Below are 24123 nucleotides of genomic sequence, written 5' to 3'. Positions count from 1 at the left end.
ACTTTCGCACTCACCTGTACCAGCTCCACGAGGGGCGGGCAGAGCAATGCGGACACAGTTGCTGGCAGTTTCAGTGAAGCATTCTGGGTTACGGCAGGCGGCAGGGCCTAAGACTCTTAGGATATAATTGATTTCTCTGGAACCAAGGCTGCCTGACACAACTCCTGAGGTGGTACTGCCTGCTCCACTGGTCACAGCTGACCTCACCACCTATGGCAACAGATTGTGAGGACTTTGTTATTAAGAAAAGCACTATTCAATAAAATATCAATGCCATATTGAGCAAACACGTGATGGAAACAACACTAGGCAACAATATTTTCATAAAGTTGCTCCATTTAAACGAAATTGGATAACAGACATACCTTTTCCATGGTGTGGCGAAGTGTGGCTGGATCTTCTATAATGTGTCTAAACAGCAGAGTAACAAGTGGGGTGAAGCCATTGAAACCAGAGCTCTGTGTTAGGCCCAGAATCATCCTTGTGCTCTTCAGCTCAGCAAACATCATAGCATAGTGGTGATTGCGTGTAAGGCGTAAACAGAGACGCAGTGTGGCATGGAGGGTGTCTGGGTCCACAGGAACACTAATCATACTGACACAGGCCCTAATAAGAACAGTGGTCATGTCCTCAGTCAGGCCCTTTACAACAATATCCGAGCCCTGAGAGAAATCAGACTCCAGGGAAGATGAGGGGCCAGAAGTACTGTCCTTGAGCTGGCTGGAATCATCCTTAGGTGCAGTCATCTCTACTGCTCCTCCTGAATCCACATTAGCTTGCGTTTCCTCCACTTTGGCCCTATCAGGCTCTTCTCGCTCTGAGTCAGTAATGCTACCAGTCTTGGCAGGTTTAGGTATTCGTGGCACTCTCTGGACTGTCAACATCACTGGCCTCCTGTTCCCAGTCTCTTCATTTACCTGCCAAATAGAGTGGTTTGAAAGAAACAAAACAACTCAGCAACTACGCACAACCAACTCCAAATTGTCCCTTGATTTTCTGGCATCAGGGAAAGATGTTGTAATTTCGTGTATACCTGCACCATGGTGTTAAATTGGACAGTGTATCTCCGGCGCCCAGCTGTAAAGCGCACACTGCTCTCTCCGGCTCTCCATGCAGAGTCAATGGTACTGTTGTTTGAGGCACTGTAACTGCACCAACGGCCTGAGCGGTCATCAAACCATCGCCAGTTATTCCCGTTGGGTTGCAGATACTAAACAGACAGAAAGGGAATGGAGTAATTGTGCAAAGGAGGTGTAATACTTCAGAACTGCAATCTGAGTCTCTAACTTTGTTTTATCAAGGTAACACATACCTTGTTCATTTGTTCTCTGCGCTTTGAAGAGACTGCCATCTTCTCATAGAAGTCAATGATCAACAGTACCGGTGTGATCCATCTACAGAAAAGTAATTATTTTAAATAAATAAACATATGGTCGAACAGATGAATCTGAAGAGAGGTATATAGGACTGTGCAAACTTACTTTGGTGTCTGTATGTCTTTCTGTTCTTTAGCAGCCTGCAGACAAGGCTGCACAACCTCAAGCAGCTTAATCAGCAAATCAAGTATCCCACTACTCTCCACCACTTTGGCACCCAACAGCTTCAGCTCCTTACAAAAAAAAAAAAAAAAAAAAAAAAAAAAAAAAAAAAAAAAAAAAGATTGTTAGGGATGCAATGACTACACAAATGATGACCGTCTTTACAACATCTAAAGGCTAGAAATTTCAAAGGGTACATTTCTTTTACCTCAAAAAGCAATGTGAGCAGCAGAATTCGTGTTGCCAGCTTTGAGGCCTGGGGCAGTGTGGCCATCTGTCTGGTCCACTCAGACACCGTCTTTGTGTCACTAGTAGTCAGGGGCTCAGCTGCTTTGATCAGCACATCTGCTGCCTCCCAAACCTATAACATTAACACAATCAGACTGGTACAAACATGCTTCTATTGTCAAAACCCTTCAAGCTCACAGGTTTAAAGATGTTTTCATTGTCAATTGAATTAATGATAAAATAGAACTAGGGTTAGTGGCTTACAGAGCTGCATTTGCATTCAAGCAATGTCAGGTGCTTAATTAAAGCAACAATTGCTTACTCTGAAATACCAGGTACAACTGTTAAAAAGACTAAAAGAAAAATTGTATTCAAATTAATGTCAACTGCATATGTCAACTTTTATTTTGATATTGAAGGTTTCCAAAAAAAAAAAAAAGTTAGTTAAAAAACAAACAAAAGATACTAACTACGCATGTTTGCAGTAGATACTGGCCGTAAAATAGGAAACTGAGGACAAAACCACAGCCACCCTTCTACATACCCCTAAATCACTGAATCTTGACTTCAAACATACTGTATTTGTATATTGGACTCATTAGAGAGCAAACTAAAATTGAAGAATGTATTTGCCGTTACCTGGTGGACAACCTGTCCGAGGATGAGATCTCTGTATTCTGGGCCACTCCTCTTGATGGCCGTCATCAGTAGGTCACAGAGTCGATAGACTGTGTCAGGTAGCTCATCCAGAAGATGGAAACATCCAGGCAACATTGAATCAGTGAAAGCATGTAGCTCCTGGGGGTCCAGTGGCTCAGCTTCCATGAAGCGCTCCAAGCAACGTGCTTCTTCCTCCTCTGCCCGCTCTCTGGCTCTTCTGTCCTCCTCCTCACGCCGACGTGCTGCTTCCTGAAGCAAACAGAAACATTCTTATCAGTTACTCAACTAAGTGAAAATGTATTTATTTATTGTTTAATTTAGCAACAGGTGGTTTATCATAGAATGATTTTTTTTTTGTAGTTTGAGTCGTGAGGATTATGCACCTCAGGAGAGTCAGAGCGTTGCTCCATGCTGACCTCTTGTCCAAGTGACATGGCAATTGCCCTCATCATCTGGTCCTCTTCAGACATAGTTAGGTCCTAGATAAAACAGGAGCAATAACGTCAGATGTCTCAGTTTGATTTAGGAAAGTTACAAAGAACAAAAGCATGTGTTTCTGTTAGGACTTACTCTTACTGCCCCCCCAAGAAGTGGAGGAGGGTGCGTAAGTAGGTATTCTGTGGCCTGCTCCATTGTGCTGGTGTTCAGTAGGGCCTCCATTGCATGCTCTCTTGAGAAACCCATATCTATGAGCTACAACACATAAAAAAAAGTAGTAGTCTTTTTGTAAATATAAAGAGAGATCATAGAGCAAGACAGAGACACTGTCAACAAAGGTGAGGGAAATTGAAAGACTTGCTATAATTATGAAAGACAAGGAGACATTGTTCCACTTACTCCCGGTCTTCCTTAGTTTATTTTTATTTTAAATAACAGACGTTCTCGCATACGCTCTCTTATCCCTCCCCACAAAAAAAAAAAAAAAAAAAAAAAAAAAAAAAAAGTCTGACTTTTCTCTTCATAACAATTACAATATTCTGCCTCAAAATGTGTGTGTATATAATCCACCAATCTGATCCAAATTCTTCTTTTCCTTATTTAATCAGTTCTTTCCTCTCCAATTTTTCTCCATCCTATACTCCCTCTCAATTTCTGACTCTCCCTGATAGCTGTTATACCTGCTGAAGCTGCTGCTGGCGAACCTGTGCATGCCTCTCTCTCCCTCTGCATCTTCCCTGTTATAAAACAAACGTTTTCCCTGGATTCAGTGCATGCAAGTATGGAGGAGAACACAGCACCTCTGTTTCAGTTTCTTGCTTAAATGGCCACTTAGATATGCAATTTTGCTGGTTATCTATTGTTTTATAGAAGCAGTAGTGTGAAAATAAGCAGAAAATACTGGCATGCCTCTAGGGAAGGGAAAAAAAATACAAGAAAAACAGCAGGTAAACAAAACAAATGAAAAACTGTTCAAACTACAAACAATAGCACACAACTGAAGGGGAAAAAAAGAAATAACCATATAGAATTTGTCATCTGTTATTTGTGGACCATTATCTGAAATCTCAGTATTATGTCTTAACTAATATTACACTAGTTTAAAAACATGCCTAAAATGTCAGTTTCCCTTTACCTGTGTAAGCTGAGTCTGATTAACTTGGGGCTCACGGCGTGGGGTTGAATTGGTTGACTCATCAGTTGATCCTCCTGCCTGCCCTCCAGAAGATGTTCCAGTTGCTGCTGGTGCCTCTGCAGTTGTTGCCGATGCTCCTGGAGCCACACTAGATCCCAAAGAACCAGTGGAGGCCCCCTCATCATCAGGGCGTACTGTTCCCTCTCTCTCCTTGGAGAGGCGCTCCTGGATAACTGGCTCCCCTCTTAGTATGTGGCAGAGAATGGCCAGCATAGATTCAGCCATCCTGCCTCCATACACCTTAAGTGGCTTCCTATTCCACAGACTGCGGATGCAGTTGAATGCAGCCTTGATGAAAGAAAGTTACAGTAAAAAATATAATACAATAAAACCTGAAAATATTCCATCCTCCTCCATCTATAGGTAGTAAAAACCTCCTTGAGGATTATACCAGGATACATATAAGACACTACTTGCTATGCAAATATCACTGCCCATTGCCAATAACTTGGATCAGGTGTGTTCAGAAGGTAAAGGATACCAATTCACTTCGTCTTTGAGTGAACACAATTTGTGGTGCAGTGGCCCTTAAGGACCAGGACAATACTGTATAGAAAATACAGTATGACGCATTTCAAAGGTGTGGTATAGCATATTGACAAGATATACATAACCTCAAGCTTTTTAAATGTTGCAAAGGTTCTGAAGAGTCTTTTGGCACATTGTGTTAAAATGTAGAAATGCAGCAACAGAGAATAACTTTTTAAAAAGGAAGAAGGAATCTCATGATCTCATCTTTTCTCATGCTGACAACCGCGGTCTTACAAGTTTAGCCACTTGAATATCACATTATGCATAATGGTATGCCTGATTTATCTGATCACAGGCCAGATTACCTTCAGTTTTACGGTTAATGGATACTGACCTTCTGTGTGACTATGAGGAACCGAAGGGCACTGAACTGTGGCATTGTGGGTGTGACTCCAGGCATTTTAGCTGGCAGGGAGTGAGGCGAGTCTAGCACAGTGCTTGGGTTCACCATCTTCTCCACAAGCATTAACCAGGCATCAAGAAACTCCCCTGTCCCATCCGGGAGATCAGAATGTTCCAGTCCCTCAGACACAGGAACCTTCCCACCCATTGACAGGGCCCAGTTAAATGTCCTGCACAAAATTAGCATGGCCAATCAATTTCATGTCACACTTTGATGATAAAATACTGTTCTTCATTAGTCTGTGGACATAGTGGGACTTACTCAAATAAGGCATCATGCCCACCAGAGCAGAAGAACTTTTGTAGCATGAGGTGGTAGGGGTACTTTCTCTCATCAAACAGCATGGGAGATGTAAAGCCCACAGAGCAGATGAAAAAAGTCAGTCTGCCAGACAAAAAGAAAAAAAAAAAAAAAAGAACAAAAACATTTATCACTTGTGTGTGCAATGAACATATTAACAATAACAAACAGCAGCAGGGACGGCCTTCTCTTACCTAAAGCGAGGGGTTGGTGTGTAGGGTGGAGGTTGCCAACTGAGACCCTTGGTGAGGAGCTTGGTAAGAGCCGAGGCTGTGGCCCGGGCAGCAGGTGTGGGAGTTGTTCCTGTGCTTGTGGCATGGTGGGAGCGACGTTGGCGTACTGGAGAGCCTACACACAACTTAACTAAAAGTCCAAACAGTTCAGCTAGAGCCCTACCAAGTCGAGATGAAGCTGGAAAAGGCACAGGCAAAGAAATGAGACAAAAAAGGGATTTAAGGCAATTTAAGACATTCTTTATTTTCGACATTTTAACTGCTAAAAACAATTTGTGTAACATAATCTTACCAGAAAGCAGTGGTTTAATCTGTTTGATACGGGTGGCCATAGCTGGTGTAAGTTTGGACTTGGCCTTAGGATCTGCTGCACTAGGTTCATCTGTCTCCATGGGAGCTAAAGTGTCCCCATCTAGACCCATGCCTTCCAACAGCCCACTAGCAGATGAATCCACAGATACTGCCTCAGACTCTGCTAGATAAATGTAAAGGAGGTTTGAGGGTGTTGAAATATTGATACATTTTTGTTTCAGTGAACAATTTAAGTTAAATTGTTAAATTACCATTTCTCCTGGAACCAGAAGCTGAAGTTGCTGCAGTGCTACTAGATGGTTTCTCGTCTTTGGGCACCAGTTTCTGCATGTCAGCTTGGCCAAACTCACAACCTGGTGGCAGACTGTTTGGGACGGGCAAGCAATACAAGAGGGTTAAAGGTGATCACAGTGTTAAAATAAAGGGGCTAAATGATAAGATACTCGCCTGTTGGGTGTACAAAGGGACAGCAGCACAGTGCTCTCCCATACCAGAGAGCAGTAGAGCTGACTGAGCTTGTTGAGAACACTTAAGCCCAGTTGGGAGCCCCATTGGTTGACTGAGATAGCCCTGATCTCACTCTGCTCAGAAAAAAGGGTGGAAAAACAAAGTTTTCTTTATCTGACTTGACTAGTTATCTTACTTGCAGCTTTTGCACAACTGGTCTATAAACTGGTGAGAGTGGGAGACCTGCAGAATACTGCATAGATATTTGCTCAGTTTGCTCAGATATACAGTGAGGGAAAAAATTATTTGAACCCCAGCTGATTTTGTAAGTTTGCCCACTAACAAAGAAATGATCAGTCTATAATTTCAATGGTAGGTTTATTTGAACAGTGAGACACAACAATGACAAAAAAAATCCAGAAAAATGCGTTTCAAAAAGAGTTATAAATTAATTTGCATTTCCATGAAGGAAATAAGTATTTGATCCCCTATCCGTCAGCAAGATCTCTAGCTCCCAGGTGGATCTTATACAGGTAACGAGCTGACATTGGCAGCCCTCTCAGCTCGTTACCTGTATAAAAGAGACCTGTCCACAGAAGCAATCAATCAATCCAGATTCCAAACTCTTCACCATGGCCAAGACCAAAGAGCTTTCCAAGGATGTCAGGGACAAGATTGTGGACCTACACAAGGCTGGAATGGGCTACAAGACCATTGCCAAGCAGCTGGGTGAGAAGGTGACAACAGTTGGTGCAATTATTCACAAATGGAAGAAACATAAATTAACTGCCAATCTCCCTCTGTCTGGAGCTCCATGCAAGATCTCACCTTGTGGAGTTTCAATGATAATGAGAGCGGTGAGGAATCAGCCCAGAACTACTCGGGAGGAACTTGTCAATGATCTCAAGGCAGCTGGGACCATAGTCACCAAAAAAACAGTTGGTAACACACTACGCCGTGAAGGACCGAAATCCTGCTGTGCCTGCAAGGTCCCCCTGCTCAAGAAAGCCCATCTACAGGCCCGTTTGAAGTTTGCCACTGAACATCTGACTGATTCAGAGGAAGACTGGGTGAAAGTGTTGTGGTCAGATGAGACCAAAATCGAGCTCTTTGGCATCAACTCAATTCGCCGTGTTTTGGAGGAGGAGGAATGCTGCCTACGACTCCAAAAACACCGTCCCCACCGTCAAATATGGAGGTGGAAACATTATGCTTTGGGGGTGTTTTTCTGCCAAGGGGACAGGACAATTGCACTGCATCAAAGGGAGGATGGATGGGGCCATGTACCGTCAAATCTTGGGTGAGAACCTCCTTCCCTCAGTCAGAGCATTGAAAATGGGTCGTGGTTGGGTATTCCAGCATGACAATGATCCAAAACACACGGCCAAGGCAACAAAGGATCGGCTCAATATGAAACATATTAGGGTCATGGAGTGGCCTAGTCAGTCTCCAGACCTTAATCCCATAGAAAATCTATGGAGGGAGCTGAAGGTTCGAGTTGCCAAACATCAGCCAAGAAACATTAATGACTTGGAGAGGATCTGCAAAGAGGAGTGGGCCAAAATCCCCCCTGAGATGTGTGCAAACCTTGTGGCCAACTACAAGAAACGGCTGACCTCTGTGATTGCCAACAAAGGTTTTGCCACCAAGTACTAAAGCACGTTTTTCAAAGGGATCAAATACTTATTTCCTTCATGGAAATGCAAATTAATTTATAACTCTTTTTGAAAAGCATTTTTCTGGATTTTTTTTGTCATTGTTGTGTCTCACTGTTCAAATAAACCTACCATTGAAATTATAGACTTATCTTTCTTTTTTAGTAAATGGCAAACTTTCAAATCAGCTGGGGTTCAAATAATTTTTTCCCCTCACTGTATGCCACCATCATAGACGCAGCAACTGTGCACTTTGCTAGAAATCACACATTTAGTTTAATGTTAACACAAGTGGTTGACAATTATGGTCAGGGCGATTAAGAAAAATATCCACATTTACCTGTCCTACTCTGCAGGTATGGACAAACATAAGGATGTAGGCATGTGCTGCAGTAAGGGCATGTAACAGTGGTGTGGCACGGGCTGACAATGTGGCATCAGTCACATGGCCAGCATTAGCCAGTTCTCTGAGCAGAACAGATCCACCAGGAACCTCAATAGGTCGATGAAGTGGCTCTAGAGATGTCAGGATACTGTCCAGTTGACATAGGCCCTCTTGAAGTACCTTAGGCTCATGTGACAGGGTCTAATGGGGAGAATTTGGACAAAAAAATCTTTAGTTAAATTGATGTGTTATAAAATATAAATATTAAAAATAAAATCAAAACTTTCATCTTTGTTGTGCTCACCAATATGGACTTGCAGACCCCAGCCACAGCTTGGCAGGCAGCAGATGTGGGAAAGTCTATGGGCAAGTTGGGCAGGCTCAGAATAGAGACCAGAGGTAACAACCCCTTCTGGTTGACAAACTCCTGACAGTGGTCATCTGTGGTGTTGTTGCTCAGTATGGATTCCACAAACTTCATCTGGAAAACATGCAAAACTGTTAATGAACTGAGAAAGTAGATCGTTGCTTTAAATCTCAAAATACTACAAAAAACAAACAAACAATGCAACAACTATCAAACAATACTGACCACATTAAGAATATAATCCATTAGAGGAATGGGTATCCGCTCCTCAGTCCCCACCACCCTGCAAGAATCCACATATCATCAAAATGACATGTACTCATTGAAACATTTCAAATTTAGTCAGATTTCAAAAAGTCAACAGTCTGTAAAAAGTTGTTGCTCTATTCTATTGGGTTTATGAACTCAGCGTCATACAGTTCAAGTGGCACTGACTGTCTGTTGCTCTCTGGTTCCCCCTGCTGCTGGCTGAATGTATGCAGAGCTTCCTCTTCCTCTTCATCCTCACTTGAAGCTTCTTCAGCAGCATGGTTGGAGCGTGCTGGTGGCGCTGCCACAGTGCCATCTGCTTTCTGGATAGATGGTTTCTGGCAGATGTACTCAGGGGCTCGACCTAGGTTGCAGATCTCCTCCAGTAACTGTAACACATTTAGCATTAATTACACTACTCCAATCGTGAAGACACATGAAAGGTCTCTTCTACATCAATCTATTAAAAAAGGGCAGTACCTTAATAATGGCAGTAGTGGCATCAGTCTTCAAAGTGGGTTGGTGCCTCATCAGCTCATCTACTGCACTGCCCAAGTTAGATGCAGTGTCACCTGATGCCAAACACAAAACATGTTATCCATGCATGTAATTTCCACAAGTTAAGAAATAAATTGCACAGGGCATACAGTTCAACTCACCCAGTGGGTCCGAGCTGCGTCGGCGTCGCATTGCAGGCAGGTAGTCAGGGGACAAAAGCACTTTAAAGAGGCGCTCAAACGGCTGGCACTGAACAAAGGAGTGCAGGCCTCTTGCATTCAAGCACAGAGCACTGAACACATTGGGGAGAGAACCCAAAACCTCGCGGGTAGCAGGAACCTGAAAAAAGAAGAAGGAAAAAACAAAAGGATGCAATGAAGAACATGCAATAAAAGTACAAAATAAAAATGGTGAAAATACAGGACAAGGAAACTACCCTTTTGCATTAAGAACAAAAACACCAAAAAAGTGTTTTTTGTACTTGTCTACGTTACATGCCAGAACCTCTTTTTAGTCATGGATTATTGAATGTTTTCTCTTTCATTCCAATCTTGCACATACATAGCACACAGTCGCAGTGCTGGAACTCACGTCTTTGATCAGAAGGGCATGCAGCATGACATCAGTGAGACCATTATCCTGAAGGGAGGAGAGCAGGGATGGCTCCTGGAACACAAACACCGTCACAACCTCCGTCGCTATAAACCCAAAAGTTAGAGATAAAAGCAGAGTGGAAAAAAGATAAAGAAAATTATAATCCAAAATTATGACAAAACATTAAACATAACATGAATAAAACAGTGAGTGAAATGTAATCACATTGAATTTCCTCTGTCAATACACAGAAGTAACTGTAAAAAAAACAAAACAAAACAAAAAAACATGTCTGAAATCATGCAAGAGCACTAAGCTCAGTCATAAGAGTACTTTTTATAAAGCACTGTCGTGAACTCACCTAACAGGAAGAGTGAAGGGCCATAATATTCTGCATTACTAATGATGTGCTTGAGTGAGGTAGGCAAAGACCCATCCATTACTTGTGAGAAAAGAGGACACAGATACATGAACAGTCAATATTTGCATGCTAAAAAGTATTGATCTTGAGGCAGCAAGCGGTAAATATGTTTAACATATATAGGCAAAATTAGTTTTAGTAAGATTCTTAAACTCATGGTTATCTATAGAGCAGGTCAGAGAATGCCAATGACTCACCGTGGCGGATACCATCAGAGAAGGCGGGGTCCTGAATGGCTTTCTTCAAGAAATTTAGCATCGACTTCAACAGAGCTGCCCTCTGGGGGATACACTGCAGACCTACACAGAGCATCAACTTGATGACAGAATGCAACAACGATAAATGTCCGTTTCTTGTATGCATGTGCTGTGTGTACCTGCACGAGGTGTGTTAGCAGCACTACTCTGCGCTCGGTGGTCTCCTTCTGGTCTGGAAATAGATGATGTTGATGGTCCCGGGCTGCTTTCCATTGCAACTTCTGACACTGTTGGAAAACATGCAGGCACGTCAACACAACAGCCTAGAAATTCTTTATAACTTGACAGTACTTAACAAAAGCCTCAAGCTTAAATTATACAGCCTTTGCTTATGGATTTCAATATCTGAATATAAAAACATTCCATAGGTCACTATCACTTACTGTCCATGTCTGTATCCATGTCCTCAGACTCAACAGCTGCACTAGGCCTCTGAATCTTTGGCTTGATGACAAAAGGGCACTCTTTCCTTGATAGGTCCACCTCATGCTAAATATACAAAGTGTTTGAGAGAATGAGAGAGAAGAATGAGTGAGCCCAGTCGTTTGGCAGAGGTTTGACTTACTTGTGTCAGGAACATAGAAATCCAAAGCTCATAACCAACCTCTAGCCTGCAGATGAAAATAGAAAGGCCGCTGTGGGACTGAAAGGCAGCCATGTCAAGGTTAGTGATAAGGTCCACAACCCGCACTGCTCTTGTCACAAAGGTAATCTGATCCTGCTCATCACCCAGGAACTTGATCACCTACAAAGTAAACAGCAACAAAAAAGAAAATCTTTATTTATCTGAAAATTATAATTGTTAATAACATAGTGTTGGCCCAAAATATACCTTCAGAAGGGCTTCCATCATGCCACAAGAAACAAGCGCTTCCCCTCCAGCATCGTAGCTAGCCAAGTGGTAGAGAAATGAGAAGAGTGCAGTGGCAAACTGGTGTGGGTAGGGCTCCATCAAAGGATCTAAACAAACAGAAGTGAAAAATTTACAATCTTACATTTTAATTGTCACATATTATAGTGAATTATATGCGGTTTTGGCTGCATTCTCACCAATCATTGCCTGTATACAGTTTCGCACCAACACAGGCAAAAACCCATGGTAGGAGGCAGTGCCAGTGCAGTCAATGATGTTGGAAAGTTTTGGTGTCCTCTCCAAATGGACAATCGAAGTTAAAGTGCGCAAAGATGCTGCCTTGATATCCTAAAAAAACAAAACCAAATCCAGTATCTCAGAACATAATATGAAATTGTAATGCTGCATAGCCAGTGGAGAATACACACAGTGACATCATCTGAAAGTAATGGTCTGACAAAGCAGCACAAGGTACAAGTGTCATAACAGTTAAATAGCAGAGAACGCAAAGGAGTTTCTTACCACAAGCTGTTTGTCTGTAATCTGTAATACATCCACCAGCTCTTCTATCAAGCCATTATACAGAATACTGTTGGCTGACTCTTGGAGTGCATTTGAATACACTGCAAAGAAACAGCAAATGTTAGCAGTTAAGACTTAGCGGCAGACTCTTTGTCTTTTTCTCAGAAAAAAGGCTTCTACTCACCTAGTATTGAGATTGCATGCAGTCGGGCCTGCACAGCCTGTAACCTCTTCTTGTGATTTGAGAAACCATGGGCCAGTCGAATGTGTGTGAACAGCAGGGTCTGCTTGTCTTTAGGGATGTTGTACATCACCGTCAGCGACTCCATGATCTCAGATGGGCTTTCTGAAATCTGAGAGATACAAAACAAAGTGTAAGGTGTAGAATGCAAGATAATATTAGGTCACTCTTAATGACATAATTAATCTGACTGTACCTTGTCAAGCTGCTCGATATGAATATAGTGTAGTGTGTTACTACTTGTCTGCTGGGGAAATAAAACAGAAGGGTTTAGAAGATAAGCCAAGATCATCACCAGCCTGTATTACTTAGTGATTGCATAAATAAATGCATTGGTCTTTACCTTCCTCTCTACTTTGACCTCAGGACCTGGTTCAGCGTAAAACTCAAAGTGCAGTGTGGTGGCACTAGGGGGATACTTCTGCTCAGGTACCAACAGGGAAGAGAACAGACAGGCAATTTATAAACATTGATTAATTAGTCTCACTTCAATTATAAAACTAATAGTCCCATAGCTGTAAATAGTTACAGTAGACAATTACAATAATACAGAGACAACTGAACATTACTCTGCAAAATTCTTACTGTCATAGGCAGATCCCTGCAGCACTCAGCCAAACCAAAACCATTCTCCTTTCCTCCCCAGCTCTACAAAAGAAAACAAAACAGACTAAAAAATACAGCTCTTTCTCTTAAGGGACATCTGGAAACATGGCTTTAGAAAAACAATGTCTTTCACGGGACCTCAGCCAGGTGTTGCAGGCGGGCTAGTAGAGGTGTCCTTTTGTCAGATCCCAGTCTTGTGATGTAGTTTGAGCGCTTACTGAACACATAGAGAAGGTTCAGTACTGACAGAACCACCTGCATGTCACATGAGGCTAGCAAGGTGGTTAAGTGCTGTAAATAAGATGAGAGTAGTGGACAAAAAGTTAAAGTTAGTGTGCTGCTCTAATGCCCCCTCTGTGATGTATACATAGAACAGAAAATAGTAGTGGTTGGTTCAAGCCTACCTCTATGGAGCTGTAGAGGTGCCTAGAGAAGCTATACTCAATGAGCAGAGCTGTGAAGTTGAGCACTGCCAAAAGCAGGGCTTTGAGTTGTCCATTGTCGGGACGGTCACACACCAGAAGCCATGACATATTCTCCACTGTCTGGCCTGCATCGCACAGAATACCATCGAAGCGGTCCAGCAGATCTACCCAATGGTACAACTCACACTGTTAAAAACACAAAAACATAATTTAAAATAAACAGTTTCACAGACCTTTTTAATTTCCCCAGTAACAGAGTTATAGCTTTGTGAATATATAGTTTCAGCACCAACAAAAGACAGATTTCCCAGCAAAACCTAGTATAACAATGTCACATCTTAGTCCGATAGATTATCATTTGTTTCTTAGTTGTCTTTATTGGTTTGGTTTCATTGTCATGCAGTGTAATTGTTGTGATCATTAGTTTTAAATTTGTAACAAAGTGACACAAGTGTACAAATAAAAACATTTTTCAACCATCATCCACATTTAACCATTTTCATTTCATCCATATTCAGAAAGGTGTCAACATGCTGGGTATAAATGCCTTACTAGTCTACACGTTCACAACATACCTCCTTGTGTCAGCTACTTGTTTTATTCTTATTTTTTAAGCCTTTGATTGAACATAGCCATTACAAGCATAAAAAGCTTAAAAAAAAAAAAAAAAAAAACAACAACAGGGTAATAGTATTAACTTAATGAAAACTCAAAAACTCATGGCATGCCGGTGGGCAAGCAGTACCAGAGTACATTTACCTAAAGTTGAATTAAATAAAGCATTTTTCTCTCAAATTCAAACCTCCAGAGTTACCGGTTTACAGTATAGCTGTTGTCATATACCTGTATTTCTATTGATTTTGTCAGACATCACATCTTAAAATAACGATACAAGGCATATTAATTTAAGACCATGATACAAAGCATCAATTAGCCACTATTACATGCTCATTCTGTTGTGGGGCATAATAAAAAACAACTTGTATGTTCTGAGCAGGAAGTACTGAACTAGGGTATAATGGAGCAATTATTTTATTATGGAGCTTGTCTGACAGAGGATTATATGATTTGCAAGTAAAGAATTTACAAAAACTATAATGTAATATTGCCTCATTGTACAAAGTTCCTCTGGAATCGAGACTAAATAAATGACAAAAAACAAACAAACAAAAAAAAAAAAACATGCCCCTATTCTCCTAAAGCTAAAAAAAATAAACATTCCATTTCTTAGATTATATTGCTTAATTACAGCCACATTTGCTCCGTAAAAAAGACACATAGGTTTACTGGCAATGTCAGAAAACATATACTTAGCCTCCCATCAGTTTTGAAAGGTTCCATTTTTTTAGAATAACTTTTCTCATGGCCATTGTTAGTCTCTAGCTTTGATTTGAAATTAGGGTTGTATACATCAACATATGCTTGACAGATCTGACGTAATAGACGCGGGAATTATCCTATCATTTGGTAAGGCAGTTATTGAGCTGCATTATGGGATTTGTAGTTTGTGTGTTGTAGGCGCACACATATACACACACACAGTAGGTGTGTGTGTATATATATATTTTATATAAATAATGGTAGACCTGTACACCACACCTTGAGTTTGACATATGATTTAGATGGTCCGTTATAGACTTCCACACTACTTCATCTCAACTACTCTCAAAAACAAATAAAAACACACACACAAACACACTTTTAGAAACAATGTGAGTTTGCCAGACTGAAACCAGGGAATTTTAGCATGCAAATACACATTCTTCTATGCACACAACATCACAAAAATATATTTTAATGTCAGAATACGGAAAGCATAAGGACCCCTTTAACATGTTATATTAGGTCCAGCCATACTCTAACATACACCCCAGTATATGTTTCATTCCTGTGATACATAATGTCCATCATATTCCAAACACTGCTTGATCAGCAGCAACCATGTCATAACCAATATGTTATGACACGGTTCCCTTAGTCTTTTTACAGTCTTACCTTGCCAATATTCCAGGTCTTGATGTGCTGCAATTCAACCAGAAGTTGTTCATCGCTACATGCCTTGAGCTTCTCTATAAGTATCCTGCAGTCAGCAGGCTGTTGGTTAAGAAGAAGAAGCGCAAAATGGTTAATCAGGCAGAGTGCACAGACCCTCTATGCCCCTTTTCTATTAATAACAGCAGTTATAGCATAAAATAGCAACGCTGAGACATTAAAATTTGCATTTCCTCTGTCTAGTCACAGTAAAGGGCAACCACAGTCACCTACTATATTTTTGTCCTGCTTGGGACCAGGGTCACATCTTCACTAAAATGATGTGTAACTGCACTGGAATGACAGTCCAGTCGTAATGACGCATATAGTTGGTTTAACAGATAAAGGCTTTGTGAAGTTTTGTAATGTGCTATTATTTAACATAATCTGTGTAATTTCTATGTTACTGCAACGCAAACCAAGTATGTCCTCTTGCTGCATAAATGACAGATTTTTCTTGTAAAGAAAGGTATGGCCTTTTTGTCACAAAGGTTTGCAACTCACTGCCTATTCCTTGATTTTGTCAGTTTTTCATTTTAAGAAGGAAGCAATGGCCAGAGACGCAGTTATAGAAAACTGATCTGATAAATAGGTGCAGGTGACAGGCATGTATTTATATATTATGCTTGCCCTTTAGGATCTTATAAATCAGGCCCCAAGAGTCATCGAGCAACCAAAATTACGTATACTCACAGCCTCCGTAGGAGTTTTCTTTAACTTGCTTCTGTCGACCTTCATTGTTGGTGATTGCCGTTTGTTGCTCCTGTTGAGAAATGTCCATATACATCATAGTTATGCATTATCTGCATTAAGTGATGCAGAATTTTGTTTTTATGACCTCAAACTACTTTTATTTATAATTTGTTAATTTGCCAAAGTTAAACATCCAAATATCTAAAGAGATATACAAATTCTGGAATTGTACAAAACTTTAAATGTTACATTTTAATTTACTTACAGAAAATGATTTGGCAATACCCACTTGACCGCATGTTCCAGTCACATTACCTGCAAAATATCGAATTCAGTGTTCCGCATAGCAAGTGTTGGAGTTTCAAAAGTGCCCACTACATTATATGACACATCAACTTCAGGAAAGAATGGTTTATAAGAAGGTTACAATTAAAAGTGAAATATACCGACAAATTCCCTTTGAAAATCAGTAGTAGGTATGTAATGGTTAACTAAACCACAGCTTAAATGTTATAGCGATACTGTGACTGTTGTTTTACAGCTGCAATATTCCGAACACAAAGCAGACTGTGGCAGAGCATTAGCAAGTGGCTAGTTAGCCACATACGACACAAAGTTAATTAAATTAGATCGGGGCCTATTTATTGTACTTATGCATTTATCTTGCGTCTCATGTAACAGATAGTAAAATAGTACCTCAATAAATCTGATAGCTAACGGTACCTCACCGTATGCTTGCCCATCATTAACTCAAGTGACTTGACGCTGACAAGTTATAGCTAACTACCTAGCTAACAAGCTCACGTCATCAACGCTAACGTTAGCGTTATTTACCCTAACGCTAACATGCCATTGTACACACATAGGATTGCATTTGCCTCTCACAAGCGAGCCTGTTTTGTTTGGTGATTGTCTAGTATCACGTCGGACAAACCGAAATCCGCTGGGAAGCTCAATGTACCAAAGAAATCGATTGGTAATGTTTGCTGCGGATTTGATATTAGCTCCTGACCAGCTAATAGAGAGCTAGCGGTACCGGTAGTCTTAGTAAACGCTCTTCTCTTGATATACTTCAAAGCATTTTGAATACCACCACACCTTATTAAAGTCAGCTGAGTCACAAACAAGTTATGTGTGCAATCAGCGAAAGACATCTAAAATGTACCTCACCAAAACTCAAGCAGTTTTAGCTATTTATGCAACAACTGTCAATTCAGATCTCACGGATTCACCATGCTGCCCCGAGCTGACTCTGAACTACTTTAGGTCGGGGCTGCGCAGGCCGCAAAAGAAGTCCCCACTCCTTACTTGTGAACCATCCATGCTCCAAGTAAAAATCTAACTGTAAACACATCTCAGTGATCCACGACAGTATGATTACCGTGACAAAAATGTGGAACCAGTCAGAGATACTTTGCTAAAGCTCAGAGTCTTACCCTGGTTCCTTAGCTCCAGTCGTAGCACGCGCTAGCTAGCATGCTAGCTACCGTTAGTTGAGGAGCAAGCAGAAAAGCATAACTCGCTGATTTATTGTCGGGCGAGTCTGCCGTGACACTGCCAGTTTTGTTTTCAGTTTACGTTTGGGTAAACCTGAAAGCCGGCTACGGAATCGGCAAAGAAGTTGTTCATCCGTTCGTTGCATTATATTTCAGAGTATGTGCGCTTGTTCCTATAGCACATAAGCACTAGCTCAGTCATCATGACTCTGGGTAGTGTGCAAAAAGTGAAGAACGTTACGGTTTATCGATGCACATTAAACAGGACAATTGGCCCTCTGTGCACCGCATCACCTTATCCTCTCGGATCTTGACAGGTCTCAAAACACACAAAGCCCACAGAATACATCGAAAACCAGGGCTGCACAAATTATTTATATCCCTATCTACCTGATGCACAACTTTCAACTCTACCTAGCGTTTTATGTGAATAATGATATGCAACCTTACAGTGGACATGCTGTGGACCACTTAAATATTGAAACAATTTATTAACACAGCTGCATTATGATACATAAAACGTAAATTCCACATTGGCTAAACCAGATGATATAACCTAACGAGGTATCCGGCTTACTAATTTTTTTTGCCATTGATTTAATACCACTCATTAATACTTGCTATTCTTGAGTTAATTTAATAAATTGGTATGCGATACTGCTTATTTTAAGATAATGTAATAAAAGTGCCTAATATCCATTCTCCTACAGCCAAACAATTATATAAAACAAGCTCATGATATAAGATTATGTCACTCTAAATGCTTCTAAAATTGAAATACATGTAAAAAGTTGTGTCATTTATATTCTAAGATCCAATGTTTACTTAAATCACCATGATTGTAGAACTAATTAATAAATTGTTCATCAGTTCATTAAATCAGAACAGTGCCTTAAAGTACAGCATGCTGAGTAAATTGTTCTCATGTACATTTGTCTGGAGGTATGTGGTACATGTCAAACATGACACCTTTGTTGAAGAATGATGTACCAATTCCACTTCACTAAAGGAATCATAAGAGCTAACACATCTAGAGATAAGAATAGAGTATCTATTATTCTAAATTATCCCAGTGTGAATTGCTGAAGTTTGGTTTTTACAAAGTAGTGTTGAATAAACCAATTTTAATTTTTAAAATCCAAAGATGAATTGTTGCATTTGTGCCTTTCTCACCTCTGCTAAATGTTGTGTGTATGTAATTTTTTTTCCTAAGTAGTTCTACTAGGGCTTTAAGATGTGTAAAGTGAAAAAGAAATTAATCATATCAACATGTACCAAAAGGTTATTTTAAGTTTAGACAGCAGCTGCTATGTGAGCAGCCTTAGATAATTTGAATTAGTCAGGACTGTTGTGACTAAGGAAGATTTGCTGACTAACATATTAATTTAAAAACTGCATATATGGCAATACGATTACTGGGTAGACTTTCAATTTCTACCCTTTCTGTGCCCAGAGAGATAATTAAAGTGGATGTCTGCAGATAACATTGATTTTCTTTTAAATAAAATATTATGCATGTACACCAATAAATATAGCTGTGCCATGTTTTATTCATGCTGCATTTGCCAGAGAACATACATTCTTGGTCAAGTCTTATACCTGTGAAATGTGTTTATATTTAGTTATGTATTGTGCACTCCACAATTTTATATTCAGCGAATGCTGCTCACTTGTTGCATGTAGAAGAAATTTGAGTTCCAAGGACAAATTCTGAGAAGCATTTTACACAACACTGATATTTACTCAACTCTACTTTGTAACCAAATCATCAGAAATTCAGTCCAACAAGGACACCTGTGCTAACCAATGACATCCAGCCCGACAGCTGATAAATCACAGCAAATCTCATCAAAACTATCTGGATGGATAGATAAGACCACAGGGAAAATCAAAATAACTTGGTAGATGAAATATCCCCTTTTACTTTTAAGGAATGTAAAAAGCCTACCTCGAGTTGAACAAAATATTTCAGAGGCATCCCAATGCCAAAAATATCTGATAACTCCTGTAAAATGACTAAATTGATAAGCCAAGTTACTGAAATAAGTTAGGAAAATGAGCATAACAGCATAAGAACTAAAGGCAAAGTTATTTATTCAAACCTGTATTGAGTACTATATTTGTTTTCTTATCCTGTGTCCTTTCAGTCATCTTTTTGTTTACTGTTTAACTTATGACCTGACATCGACGTTAAGAAGAGTTTCCTTAATTCATTCTTAAAGAAATGCTTGTACCAAATATACTCAATATACATGGCAAAAAGAGATATACCATATTCATTGTACAGCAGCAGACATCAAATCTTGATTACATAGCATTGACATTAACAGCCTACTGACTTTAGCATATTTATTTTCAAATAAACATTTTAATACTTCAAGTCTACATAAAAAAAAAACAAATAAAAAACATTTGATCTTGATTAATTGGCATGATATGAATATACCTAGAGATTCTTACTGTTACGATTTGTGAAATCACCTGATGGTTTTACAAAGACGACAAACTCTTTCATTTACACACAGCGGTGTTAAAGTTACCTTCCTACAAACTATACACAAACATGATAACTGGTCTGTCAATCAATTAAAATCTTGAAACTGACTTAGGTAGCAACAGTCTTTGTCATTTTAACCTGTAACAGCAAACATCCAAATCATCACCAGTAGAGAAAGGCTTAACTAACTGTGATAACCGTGACATGTATGACTAAGAATCTCCACAGACCTTTATGCATTCATGTGTTTAACATTAGCAGTTTCACTCAATGTAGTAAATAGGTTAATAGTACATACCAGAAACTGATTTGGTGCGATAGCTCCACCATTCTCCTCCTTGGCTTGCTCTGTAGTTTCTTTGAACTTTCTGAAAAACACACAGCAAACAATCAAATCAAATATAATAGGACATGACAATTCAATTAGCTTGATGACTGGTATAACACCTTAACTGACAGATTTACATATTCAAGTGATGGAAAGGATGAGTATTTAAGGGAGATTCAAAGACAACTATATTAAAAATTTGCCAATAAGGCTCACTAATGTCTTATATGGAACTCCATTTGCACTTCACCACTTTAAAACCAAGATCTCGCTTTCGAACTATGGGGTCTGCATGATTTCCTTTTATGCGCAAGTGTGATTATGTAAACATGATTCTGTTAGACCACTGCTGCTTTACACTTAATAGTACACTTATAATGTACAGGTTTAAAACAAAAAAATAATTCAGTTGTAAATATTTACCAGTCCATTGGTCTGCATGTATGACTAATACTTTTTTGCATTATATTTTGTTTATGGTTGTGCTGGTGATTATTTCTTGCCAGAGGCAGAAACTAGAAACTAAGAAAGTCATCAAGAAGAAGTCCAGCTTATTACTGTGCTACTTAACCAGGCTGCTCAATTCAGACTTGCTTGCTGTGTAATCCTTGGTCAAGTCAAATAAATTAATTGGAAATGTCTGTTCATTATGAATACCAGGCCAATATCAGTAATACTCAATATACACAACATGCATTCTAAATGTTGAACCATAAAACAAATGTGGAATCCAAACATTGGGTAAAAACTCACATTTCAGACAAATTTACAGGCCTTATTAGCTACCTCTGGTTTAAGACTAACAAATTGTTTTATGAAAGAATCAACCCAGACAGTAGATATCCACTCCCCCTGTTGTCATGTCATTACAACAGTCACTTGAGAAAATGACTAAAACCAAAGAGGATACTGACCTCAACATACCACAGCACCACTTTGCTAAATGTTCATTAAAATAGTTTTCTATGTTGCCATCACTATTGTTGTGGCCGACATCGCTACTTGGCTTTATATGTGATGTGTAGATTGTAATGCATATATCTGGAAGCATGCTAATGTATTTCATTTATCATAATTCCCTTGAGAATTATACTCAAACACAACGAGACAGTATTAACATAAATAATAGCTACTGACGCTATGAATTGGCAATGATAACGTTAATTCCCACAGTTTGGATAACATTACTACACTCCCAACTAGTTATCACTTAAAAGTTCACTATATTAGTTGTAATGTTTTAACCTCTTCCCCCACAAATTGAAAGTATTATTGAAACAGCTAGCCGTACCTACGCAGTTAAGGTAAAGTCAATGGTAGTGCTAACGTTAAGTTAGCAAAGTTGAAAGCTAGCTAGGTGACGTTAGCTAGCTATGCTAGGTTAACGATAGGTTCACTACCAGCGTCAACGCAGCTTTGAAGGCTAACGGTTAACGTTAGCAGATTACGAAAAGTCACATCTGCAACCTGACACACATTTAAACTGTGATCGGTTATTTGTGTCATTATCCCCGAAAAATATGATCAAGCTGCCAGTTGAACGAGAACACCGCTTTCAATTGTAGCTGAGCAGCGCATACCCCACACGGTGAACGTGACTGTGTGTTTCTGTGCGGCGTGTATGTTTGCGGGTTTCGCGCGAGCTAGCGCGCTAGCTAGCTAGCTAGCTAGCAGCGAGAACTCAGCACAATGCTCCATCAGTGGGATCATGGCTAAATTAAAAATGGCGGTTTACTAAGCAGAAGATCCGTACTTTACCCAAAAAACACTCTAGTCTTGTGGCCTCGGGTTCCAGTGGCGGGCGCGAATCATCAATGGTAGTGGTTAAGAAAGCGAAATGTGTGCCTTGACTTAGCTAAAACCCACATCACAACTCAAGAATAAGTCTTTCTGCTTACCTCGAATGCGTGTTACATTTGCTTCTCCATCTTGCTCTAGCGACTGGTAGGACAGTTTGGTTCTCGCGAGAATACAATCTGCTGCTTTACTCAAGGCACTCCCTTATGGAAGTCCATTTCCGCCAGTAGAGAAAAATAAAGAATTTGCAATAAGGATCTAATATTAGTAGCAATGGTAAATGAAAAGTATTAGGTAAAAAGTAGAAATTATGACTTAGTAAGTGAAATGTTTGAGTCTTAATCTCATAATTTGGATTTAGTAAGTCAAAAGTTTTAAATATTATTTTGACTATGGTTTTTTATTCATCATGACAACTTGTTATTCTTTTTTTCTTCTAGTGGTTGAAATGGGTTTCCATAGATTTAATTCTTCCTTGGCCTTGTAGAAAAGAAATACATTTTTTTATCTGCAGGCATGTACACAACCTATTAACTGCCATGTCCATCCTTAACTTTGTAATTGTATGTGCACACGAAAGCACAGCAGAATTCTCCAGACTTTATGAAAAATAGATTTTTAATGCAGTTTATTATGAAAGTGTATTCAAACTCACCAACAATAAGCATATAAACACTGGACAATTTTAATAAATGCATTAAACCACTATATGAACGTGGTAAGTTATATTTAAAATATAGCAATGGAAATAATGTTTAGATGTAAAAATGATACCCAAACAGAAATTTGTACAACAAAAAGCCCTGAGATAAACTGACACCACATATTCTAAAAGTACACCTCTGAAGTGGCTTGTTATGAGCTTGTATCCACCACAATGTATCAAATGGTACTTTCACTGGAAGAAATCATTGCAAGCAGATGTGTTTAATACAACACAACATTCCTTGTTGTACTTAATATTCAATTGTCAATACAGAGAGTTAAATAAATGCCACCTTAGTTTTTAAAAAAAGTCATTCTTCAGTAGACTGAAGTATCGTAAACAGAAACCATTCCTTTGGCCCACAAATAATAGCGTGGGTGATTTGGTGATCCTCAAATAAATTCAGTGAAAAAAGAAATTTTGCCCAAGGTGTATTTTATCTTTTCCAGGTCGTATTTAAACACATCATGTTTAAAACACACAGTACACACCAACACAAGAGTGAATATCAACAATAATTAATATAAAACTAATAAGATGAAATTTAACATGGGTATTTTCCAGCACATTTCCAACATTATACTAACAAGACAACATGACAAACTAAGCATGACAATAACTGCATACAAATATAAAAAAGAACTATTTCAGATTTTTTCCAAATACAGCAATGTATCATGTACAAGTTATGTTAAGAAAGATTTAAAAGTTTTTGAACTATAAAAGAACTTAAATTACAACATATATTTACATATTAATTCATATCCTGCACCTTCACAATGTTTTCAGACAGTTAAATCTACATTTCTGCTCAAATTTGATCACTAGTACATTCTGTGGAAAGAAAACATGTCTATGTCTGTCCCAGGAAAGGCAACTTGCAGGAAACTATTCTCTTCAACTTTTATTATTTTTTGCCTTCCTAATTTACCTATATAAATTACAAATATTACAAATATTTACAATGACAATTGAAAGTGGAAAAATTCTAACAAAGGCATGGATATTTGTTTTGTACAGGTATTAGGTGGTATTAGGTAGGAGATAACTAAAAGGAGGATCAATAAGATGAGGTGATAAAACACTACATTAAATGCTGCCTAGTAAAATAAATATCAGATCAGAATAAATAGAATCGTTTAATGCTACTCTTGGCATCACTTTAGCACTGTCTATTTTGTTTGTAGAACTTCAGTAATTGAAGGAAAATCAGAATT

The 24123-nt window shown here is 39.3% G+C and overlaps 1 protein-coding gene across 11 annotated transcripts in view; it reads right to left on the bottom strand.

Moving 5' to 3' along the window:
• Nucleotides 1-22367, bottom strand: part of huwe1 (HECT, UBA and WWE domain containing E3 ubiquitin protein ligase 1) — a 39961-nt gene extending 17594 nt beyond the window's left edge. For 4 of the 11 annotated variants that reach the window (XM_026367966.1, XM_026367976.1, XM_026367975.1 and 1 more), the window contains exons 1-42: nucleotides 22302-22367; nucleotides 20374-20443; nucleotides 16348-16397; nucleotides 16083-16152; nucleotides 15354-15452; nucleotides 13338-13544; nucleotides 13072-13224; nucleotides 12913-12975; nucleotides 12671-12760; nucleotides 12524-12574; nucleotides 12271-12439; nucleotides 12087-12187; nucleotides 11762-11912; nucleotides 11544-11671; nucleotides 11316-11456; nucleotides 11095-11200; nucleotides 10831-10938; nucleotides 10652-10753; nucleotides 10395-10475; nucleotides 10031-10137; nucleotides 9601-9778; nucleotides 9422-9513; nucleotides 9110-9330; nucleotides 8918-8975; nucleotides 8630-8806; nucleotides 8281-8526; nucleotides 6286-6419; nucleotides 6090-6202; nucleotides 5819-6001; nucleotides 5488-5704; nucleotides 5255-5377; nucleotides 4925-5162; nucleotides 4000-4347; nucleotides 2997-3119; nucleotides 2810-2905; nucleotides 2406-2675; nucleotides 1747-1899; nucleotides 1482-1609; nucleotides 1313-1394; nucleotides 1034-1210; nucleotides 366-917; nucleotides 15-210 (exon numbers count right to left, since the gene is read on the bottom strand). In XM_026367966.1, the coding sequence (XP_026223751.1) occupies nucleotides 15-210; nucleotides 366-917; nucleotides 1034-1210; nucleotides 1313-1394; nucleotides 1482-1609; nucleotides 1747-1899; nucleotides 2406-2675; nucleotides 2810-2905; nucleotides 2997-3119; nucleotides 4000-4347; nucleotides 4925-5162; nucleotides 5255-5377; nucleotides 5488-5704; nucleotides 5819-6001; nucleotides 6090-6202; nucleotides 6286-6419; nucleotides 8281-8526; nucleotides 8630-8806; nucleotides 8918-8975; nucleotides 9110-9330; nucleotides 9422-9513; nucleotides 9601-9778; nucleotides 10031-10137; nucleotides 10395-10475; nucleotides 10652-10753; nucleotides 10831-10938; nucleotides 11095-11200; nucleotides 11316-11456; nucleotides 11544-11671; nucleotides 11762-11912; nucleotides 12087-12187; nucleotides 12271-12439; nucleotides 12524-12574; nucleotides 12671-12760; nucleotides 12913-12975; nucleotides 13072-13224; nucleotides 13338-13544; nucleotides 15354-15452; nucleotides 16083-16127 (6007 nt within the window). In that variant the 5' untranslated portion in view covers nucleotides 16128-16152; nucleotides 16348-16397; nucleotides 20374-20443; nucleotides 22302-22367. The remainder of the gene's footprint in view (nucleotides 1-14; nucleotides 211-365; nucleotides 918-1033; nucleotides 1211-1312; nucleotides 1395-1481; nucleotides 1610-1746; nucleotides 1900-2405; nucleotides 2676-2809; nucleotides 2906-2996; nucleotides 3120-3999; nucleotides 4348-4924; nucleotides 5163-5254; nucleotides 5378-5487; nucleotides 5705-5818; nucleotides 6002-6089; nucleotides 6203-6285; nucleotides 6420-8280; nucleotides 8527-8629; nucleotides 8807-8917; nucleotides 8976-9109; nucleotides 9331-9421; nucleotides 9514-9600; nucleotides 9779-10030; nucleotides 10138-10394; nucleotides 10476-10651; nucleotides 10754-10830; nucleotides 10939-11094; nucleotides 11201-11315; nucleotides 11457-11543; nucleotides 11672-11761; nucleotides 11913-12086; nucleotides 12188-12270; nucleotides 12440-12523; nucleotides 12575-12670; nucleotides 12761-12912; nucleotides 12976-13071; nucleotides 13225-13337; nucleotides 13545-15353; nucleotides 15453-16082; nucleotides 16153-16347; nucleotides 16398-20373; nucleotides 20444-22301) is intronic. The other 7 variants (XM_026367974.1, XM_026367968.1, XM_026367972.1 and 4 more) reach the window with 7 other exon arrangements.
• Between the last annotated feature and the right edge of the window lie 1756 nt (nucleotides 22368-24123).

The sequence above is a fragment of the Anabas testudineus genome, chromosome 7, assembly GCF_900324465.2.
Source record: "Anabas testudineus chromosome 7, fAnaTes1.2, whole genome shotgun sequence".
Lineage (NCBI taxonomy): Eukaryota > Metazoa > Chordata > Actinopteri > Anabantiformes > Anabantidae > Anabas > Anabas testudineus.
Note: the sequence above shows the minus strand (reverse complement) of the source record. Positions and strands in the feature narration are given on the sequence as shown.